Source organism: Austrofundulus limnaeus, unplaced genomic scaffold, assembly GCF_001266775.1.
Source record: "Austrofundulus limnaeus strain Quisiro unplaced genomic scaffold, Austrofundulus_limnaeus-1.0 Scaffold114, whole genome shotgun sequence".
In the NCBI taxonomy this organism is placed as follows: domain Eukaryota; kingdom Metazoa; phylum Chordata; class Actinopteri; order Cyprinodontiformes; family Rivulidae; genus Austrofundulus; species Austrofundulus limnaeus.
The window spans coordinates 633,069-641,657 of record NW_013952516.1 but is presented as its reverse complement, the minus strand read 5'-3'; the positions used below and the strand labels follow the sequence as shown (position 1 = coordinate 641,657).

At 40.9% G+C, this 8,589-nt stretch overlaps 1 protein-coding gene across 2 annotated transcripts in view; it reads left to right on the top strand.

Annotated features, from left to right (window-relative positions):
* The first annotated feature begins 534 nt into the window (after positions 1 to 534).
* The window catches only part of LOC106521686 (coronin-1C), a 32,857-nt gene continuing 24,802 nt past the window's right edge, over positions 535 to 8,589 (top strand). Inside the window, exons 1-2 of one of the 2 annotated variants that reach the window (XM_014014350.1) lie at positions 535 to 736; positions 2,118 to 4,068. In XM_014014350.1, coding sequence (XP_013869804.1) covers positions 2,124 to 4,068 — 1,945 coding nt within the window. In that variant the 5' untranslated portion in view covers positions 535 to 736; positions 2,118 to 2,123. Of the gene's footprint in view, positions 737 to 2,117; positions 4,069 to 5,490; positions 5,675 to 8,589 lie in introns of those variants that run through there. The other variant, XM_014014351.1, reaches the window with a different exon arrangement.

The following is an 8,589-nucleotide window of genomic DNA, read 5'->3' as shown; positions in this document are numbered from 1 at the left end:
TCCTGTTTTATTTCCTGTCTCACATTTGGAGTGTTGCTTCCCTCACAGCTGTGCCTCATTTAGTAGATTCATGTTGGAGCTCTGTGTGGTGTCTGGTTGGAAACTGAACACTTTTAGTTAGTTAATAGACTTTAGGATCTGTGACCTTCTCCCCTTTCTGCCTGCACAACCAGATGTTTGTGTATGTAGAGTTTAAAACTTGTTGAAATGCAACTAAATTTTTCCAGGAAGAAGGTTCAAAACTTCTGAAAAACCCTCAGAAAAGAAAATAAGACTGAATTAAAAAAATAAAGAAAACAGCTTTCTAAATAAAATATTGAATGAAAATAGGATTTGAGTAAGTAAATTATGTATTTTAGAATACTGTATATGGCATACATTTTTTTTCCAGTTTTGCAGTGAGTCATCCACCATATCTTTTTAATAATTAACATTTTCTGAAAATGCACTTTTAATACAATTTCAACTCATAACTCACATCCCTGTTTACTTTGACCCACACAAACCAACTATTAAAAAAAATCATGCAGAGCTCCTCCAAGACTTTAAACGACAGCAATAAGTTTTACTACAAGACTAAGTTTTTCCTGATTGTATTAGTCAAATGTGCTGTGACATCACATGGATGTAATATAAGGCTCCTGATGCATTTGAGGGAGGACTGATCATCCCCAAACAACCAACAAAGAGCACTCTGTCAGTCCTGAGCGGTCCACTTGGCTACAACGCCTCACTGGTAAGTGTCAGCTGCCACATATGATGAGACTTCAGCGTTATATCAGGAGCAGTGAGCTGTCATTAACCAGGCCTGTGCTACTTTGTTGTTTTTGTCTTATCACAGCTGATAGAGGAGGGAGGAGAGAAAAATGAGGAATGCATTTGGAAACTTTAATTTGTGAGAAATGTGTGGTTCATTGCCTTTGAATTCCTGTATGTCTGAGCATGTTGGGCCAGCTGAGCACATGGTGATCAAATGATCGGTCCGAGGAGTCTGAGGCAAAAATAATGAAGCGGTTGTTGCCGAGGAAGAGTTGCCTTTAGGGAAGAGGTTCTTCATAAGGTCAGGGAAGGTGGATCCAAACGCTCCGCTTGTGACTTTTACCTGATCTGAAGAAAACCAACTAGATTCACCGATCCTCTTTCACATCTTTATTTGCAATCATTTGTCATATATATTTATTTTCACTTTATTTCTCACAGCTTTGCCTCCTTCATAGTGCGACAACGTTCCCTCCCATGTGTCTGGCTGGTGTGCAGGCTTAATAACCAGACAAGAGCAGTCATATGTTGTCACACAGACACAGAGGAGAAAGAAAAACTCATGGTTCAGGTCATTGTTCATTGTACCCAGGACATTTACTCTGCTTACTGCTGTGGTTTTGTGAGGGGAAGACTCATTTAGCAAATTAGACAATGTCATGGAAAAGTTGGTCTCTCTGCAGCATGATCCTGCAGTTTCGACCTCATTCCTCCTCTTCCTGCTGCTGCTGAGGGGGTGTGTTTTATATGCAGCTGTCTCCACCAGTTTTACATCATTTGCAGCAACAGCTCAGGGTAATGTTCCAGAACAGGTCACATGAAGTCGTATCAGTAGGAAAATCATCACAGGGAAATAACCCGACCTTTTATAAAGCGAAAAAGTTTCAGACGTTTTGACAAACTGACACGAGCGTTTGTGAAATAGTATTATTAGATGGGAGAATTAATCAGTCGATGAGGCAAAAATGTGGGGATTCTGCTGACATTAGTCCAAAAGAAAGGATTAAAAATTGAAGAGGTATTGCGTCCGGGTCTTGTGACTGTATTATGACCTAAAGCGGAGCAAGTGTGGATGTTGTAAGTGCATGAATAACAGGCAGACAGAGAGCGTACTGTAGCTGCTGAAGTCACAAGAAAGTCCATTTCACCGCCTCCTTGAAAGTAACTCTTGTGTGACGACCTGTTTGAAGCGTGCGACCRGATTGCTTCCCAAAACACCCCCCTCCAAAAAAACAACAACTGAGGTTAATCCCAGGTGTCTGCTTACTTTAGTTGCAGTTTTAGCTGATTTTTTTAAGAGGTGAGAGCACACAGAAAGGTCTTCTTCATCAATATCATGTCTTTTTTTTTCTCTGCAGAGCACAATGGGACAGACCCAGGACAAAGTGGAGGTGGAAGAACAGACCCTGGAGGAAGGGTCGGAGGAGTCGAAGCCMTGTCATGACTTTGGAGAAGTGGACGGCCGTGAGGTCACAGAAGGAGAATTTGAAGAGGAGGTCACGGAAGAGTCGGGAGATCAAGATACTCTGCATCGGAAGCAAAGATCCAGCACTGGACCGACAACAAGTTCTAGTGAGAGGCACAAACAAGTGTGGGAGAGTCGTTTCGCTGCAAGGGAGGTGAGACAGGGAGGGGCCGCAGAGGAGGAGGGCAGGAGCATTTCACATGGAGCGGACAACGATCACAGAGGCAGCTCAGGAGCGGAGAGGCTGGAAAGAACACAGAAACTGTTTGACCAAATCAACACAAGCCCAAGAAAAGCGGTGGAGCACCTGCAAGCACCTTCAGAAACCAAGATGGAGCATCACGCTGAGGACACCGTCCCACAAAAAGACGAAAGCTTCTTGGACGGCTCTGACCAGGAGTCTGGGATGCTGAGGAGCAACACACACGGAGCTCAAACAGGAAGCGAGCCGCTGCCTGTTCCAGCTCTGAATGAAGCCCAGAAGCAGGATATAAAGCCGAACGAAGGAACAGAAGGCTGCGTGAGTGAAAGGAAGGAACAGCCACCTCCACATCCTTTAGAAAACAACCCAAAGAAGGAGTCTTTATTAGACATAAGTGCTTCCATTCAGTGCAGAACTTCAAGAGAGAAAACTGAGAGCAAAACAGAAGAAACGCTAAAAGATGTGGGAAAGTCTGTTTCGAACGAGAAACCAGAAGTCGCTGATGCAGATGATCTGAGGGAGGCGGATGGGCAGCATCCACAGACGGCCTCCGCTGAAACAAACGAAGTCATGCCCTCAGATCCAGCATCAAACACTGGCTTGCTCATCGAGCCCAGCTCCATTTTGGAGAAGCTACTAAAGAGAAACAAAACGGAGGCGACCCCGTCTTTGTTTAAAATCAAAGAAGTTCAGGATGCCTCGTATGTTCCCGAGAGAGACGGCAGATTCTCAGCAGCAAACCAGAATGATCAGTCTGGAAACGACAAGAAGCTGGTTACAGAAACTCAAGTAAAAGACAGAGGTTCTCAAACTTTGGAACAGGAAATTAAAGAGACGGCCTCTGCTCAGAAGTTAACCTCAGATTCACTTTGTTTTCAGCCTGCAGTGAATGATGTGTCTGAAAGCTCACTCAMAAAACCCCATTCCTCAAGAGGTGAGGAGGGCGTCAAAGCAACAGACGCTTTAGTGAATGTGGAGGTGAAGAGACGCCTAAAACCTTCTCAAAGTTTGCCTTTAAACAACTCACCATCGGCTGTTCCACATGAAAGAACATCATGTGAGGTAAGCGGCGTGATCTTCAAGGAATCTGCGCTCCATTCAGAGTCTCACGCTGAGCTGCTGCCTGCAAAAAGCCACGGGCAAACCGGAGGGTCGTCCCAGATTCCCCCTGAGGAGTCTGACATCAAAAGCCAAACCACTGGCTCAGACAGGGCGGATCACAAATCGGGAAGCGGACAGGTGTTGAAGGAGGGCTGTGATGACACTGCTGCACCAGCTGGGGATGCTGGTGYAGTTCTCACACAGGGGAGCCACCAGGTCTCAGGCAGCATGAAGCAGGAGCTGAACTCAGAGAACACACCGCCAAGCCAAAGCAAGAAAAACCCCCGCAAGGAGAGCGATGGCAGCGTTGCACTGAGAGACAAATCTGAGGGMACTCCAAAATCCAGGCCCGTTTCCGAGCTCATAAAGGAGACGATTCAGCTGCACGAAAAGCTGCAGCACCACGACCGGCCCAAACCAGCAGAGGTCAAGTGTGAGGAGCAGGGTCAGTCTGTGAAGGTGGCCCAGATGAAGGCAGCGTTTGATTCGCCTCTCAAGYCTGCTGAAAAGGCAATAGAGAGGAAACCATCTGTGAGAAGGGGTAAGAAGGACACTCGGGCCTAGTTCGTATTTGAATTGTTAAAACGGGTATAATGGTTTTATTCTTTTCAGAAAACTTTTCACATTTAAGCTGCTCAGTTGTTTTTGCATCACTGTTTGTTCTGATCATGTTAAGATCAGGACTCAGTGGGGCTAAACCATCATTTTCAGAGATTTATTGCTCAGTAAACAGTTTTTTTAGGCTCTTGGGTCGTTGACAACAAAGTGCTTAAACTTTGTTACAGTTCTGTAAGTATTAAGGTTTTTTTTTTTTAGGTAGATCTTTCATTGAGAACAGAAGGCATTCAAAAGAAAAGAAAAAAATAGCTTGTAAATTATTTTTGTGACAATTGTTACTGAAACAGATTGGATGATGAGCTGCAGCTGCTCCCGAGTGGTCTGCTTTCCAGAGGATTTGCAGAATAGCGCCATCTTGTGGTTGTCTTGGATTCACCAAGGAAAATTTAAATGTAGATATTTGTAAATTTACTCCATCAGGACTCACAAATTGCAATTGTAGTTACTATTTATGGTCAACACATACAGGCTTTTTTTACCCCAAGCTAAATTTCAATTGTGGTAAACACTGTTTATTTTTTATATCCACACATAGTTGCATAAATGCATCAATTCTTTGTGCAGTCCAATGCACAGAATTGTGCAAAACTCTTAAGTTATAATTTCCTTTCAAGAATCCAGATGTTCTTGTATTCATTTAATCAATAGTTCTTCAGGCTTTCAGTTTGTCAGCATTTCCTTAAATTYTGGGTCCTCATCCACATATTTTATGTCAAGTACCTGATCATGTTCATAGTATTTTACATTTTAAAGCACCTAACTCTGGACATTTTGAATTATTCAGCCATAAAAAAAGCCTATTAACTGGAGGAATGAAGCAGTGCTGTGTTTATGCATAACAAATAGAAATCTTTTTTTTAAATTGGATATTTATGTACTTTGTTACAAGCAACCAATTTGTTTTGGACAGGTTGAGAGACAGGTTAGACATTAAAAATACCAAAGATTGCAGAGTTCGACTGCTATAATTTTTTTTTAATTTTTAATTTTTTTGCATACCTTCATTTCTCCAAAATCTTTTTTACAGGTTTGTCTACTTGGATGCAAGTTATAATACACAACAATAGTTTAAAACTTTGGTACAATGTTGTAAATTCAATTAGCTAGTTAATTAACTGGCAAATGGAATACTTAACTAATTTAATCATTGATTATCAGCCAGATTATTACTTGAACAAGAAAAAAGGAATCGTTCTATGTAGGCTACCATAAACGATTATGGTGTTATAACGAGACCGATTAAAGGTAATTTACTGTAACAGGGAGCCTGAAGAAACGAACAGTGAACTCGGAGCCCTTTATCCACAGCATCCCTCTGATTTGCTGCTGAACCTGTCTGTCAAAGAAGGACGAGCCAAGCATGGCTCGTGGAAAAATTCACGGGGCGGGGCTTGTGGAAGAGAGGGGAAAGAACAGAAAGAACAGACTGTCAGCGGCAGCTCCAACAGAGGGAGGAATAATTTGGGATACGCGTTTGATTTCCTTCTGTCATTCAGCTTTCAGGAATACTTTAATTTTCCAACTTGAAGGTAGGTCTCTGATTATTTTGACTATTTAGAGTTGYCTTTGTGTGTTTTAAGCTTACATCAGTTCTTCCCTTACCCCACTTAACCGCAGCAGTCCAGACAGGAAAGTGCACGCGTTAGCTAAAATGAATCAGGATACTCTGAATTGTTTCTTAGCTAGCATTAGCTTTCGTCGACACTTGACTGACAACGGCAAGAAGTTTAATTATAAAACAAAGGATTTTCAGTTTTCATACCAACCTTTTTCTTCTTTTTCATGTGAAGGAGGTGAAAATGGGTTGTTGTACGTTATTGAACGGGGTGGGGTGGCTAACCGTAGTGCGGCAGGAAAACTTATCTCCGACAGATCCGCACGCACACAGACGGAGGTGCAGTCAGCACAAACCGCGCCCTGGCCCCTGGCATTCTCTTCGAACTGAACAATAGCTTCCACACACAAAAATGTCCAATGAACTCCACGTTTTTTTTTTCCACATACCGTTTGAATGAAGTCGAAAATCCTCAGAGAGTATCTTCACCCAGATGCGTGGTTCAGATTTGACCCACTAACACACAGTCAGTGGTGTGGAAGAGAAAGGGGGTCGTAGCAGTCCACTGGAGGCTGCCCCTTTCATGAAGCACATCTCCAGCTGCACGGTGCAGCCTCTGCTCACTTCACTTACAACACGTGGTAGAAGACCACTCTAATCTGTTAGTTGTGCTCATTGAAGGCAGACCAGAGAAATGTTTAATGGATTCGTTATTATACATGTAGGGCATTTATTACTGTGTAATAACTGCTCTTTCATAGCCAAAAAAAAAAAAGTAAGACACATGTTAAAAGTGTATTTATGTGGCCTACCGTAATTTTGATTTTACTTCGCATTACAACTTATTAAAAGTGTGACCAATCAATAATTATTTTGAATTTGGGTAGCTAAAACTTTTAAAAGAGAGGGTTGTTTTTGCATGGTTTTAAATTGACCACATTTTTCTTGTGTGTCCTTCCTTGAACATCCAGTTTTTGTGATGAATGTAAATGCATTATTGGAAAGGGAACCTTCATATCCCATTTAAAATAATAATAAGACAAAATCACTAAGTTGGATATGTTTGCATGTAGTAACAGGAAGTGATGACAGAGGAATGCCTGCATGTAAATAGCATTGCTACTATGACTAGCAACACCTTATTTTATTTTTTAGATTTTGTTTTATGTCTTTATTAGAGAGGGACAAAGAAGAGTCAGAGTCCAAATAATGTTTTGATTCGCAAAGACAAGGGACTTCTCCTTTTGTAGTGACTTCCTCTTTCACTTTGGCCTAGTTTGAAATAAAAAAATTCAGTTATGTGACAAAATGGGTAGAATAATTTGTATTATGTGCAATTTCTTAAATACTAAGATGCTTTCTTCTATTTTTTATTTATTTGTTTTAGCAAATTCATGCCACAGGCTTTTTAAATTCCCATCAAAGTGGATTTGGGTCCACGTAGCTCTCTGTGTAATCCCTCAGTTTGATCTCTGACATGGTTTTGCTTGGTTATGACAATGGGGTGTTTTGATTTGTAACAACGTACATATATGGTTCCTGTGGAGAAGCAGGTTGCTCAACCCTCGTTGAGTGTCAATGTGATTCAGTTAAGAGTCAATGTGATTCCTGAGTGGTTCTTTCGCTGTGGATGTCAAGAGAGGTGAAGGTTGATGGGCATCCTGGGGTCAGTAGCTCAGCTGTGTTGGATTTGTGAGTCACTCCATACACATCAACCTCTGCTTGCTGTGCAGCAGTATGATGCCTTCAGAAGTGTTTTGCCTGCCTTCCAATGGCTTTGGGGATTGAGGAAGTGGGTCAGGAAGAAGCAGGGGGAAACTAAGCATAAAATGTAAAAGAGGGTTAGCGCCTATAGACTGCAGCAAGGCCTTCTTTGTGTGAGCTGGGGTCAGCTTTTAAGGGCATTTTTTAAGATTTTAAATTAAATCATATTGAAACAGTGTCCCAACGTGTCATACATGTTAATGACCGTATTTATTCATGTATAATACGATCTCAACTCTCAAGTATAAGACGATCATAATTTTTGAGCTTAAAAAGCATTAAAAAATCTAATCATCAATAACCTGTATATAATACTACCCCCCCTACTTTTTGGATAACTTGTAGGGTTAAATGTCTAGTATTATAAATGAATACATACAGTACATCCATAGATTATCTAAAATGTCTTAGCTTTGAATTTATGTCTGATTTTTACAGTTTTTGTTTAGAAATAATGTGGGAAGTTACTGCTGTCTTTGTATGAAACATTGTATTTTTTTAATCACATGACATACCTTGGTGTCCGGTCCTGCCGTAGATCTCAGCCCCCTATTTTCCTGTTAAACATTTTGTTGTTTAGAATAAAGAACCGAATTCAAGGGATTTTTATTTTATATAATGGGTCTAACATTTTTTTCCATACAAGATTGTTTCCAATGTTTTAATAACAGCCTGCTTAGTATTTTAGTCAATTTAGATGAAATTGCTTTGATTTGTGCTGTGACTCTTTTCATAAAATGTGAAACTTAGTTTTACACTTTATACATCATTAAAATTCAGTAGAAAACTTGATGGAATCTGGTATTTTCCACAGTACATGTCAGACAGCTATATAAATATAAATAACTGTATTTAGCATAAAGTGTGTATAATTTTGTTTCTGTGAAAAACTAAATCACACTTGAAGTTCAGTTCTGTTGCACTCTTTGGTGGATAACTGGTTTGTAGTGTAACCGGTCAACAATGACCAGTGTTTTTTTTTTTTTTTGTCTTTTCCACAAAAACTGACGACATCGGTTGAAATGGGCTTGTGTTTTGTGTGTAACACATCGAGGGAGTAGTGGCAAATCAGGAAGAGGAGGCGATTGCTTTGTCCTTTTAAAGTGTGTGTGTGTGTGTGTGTGT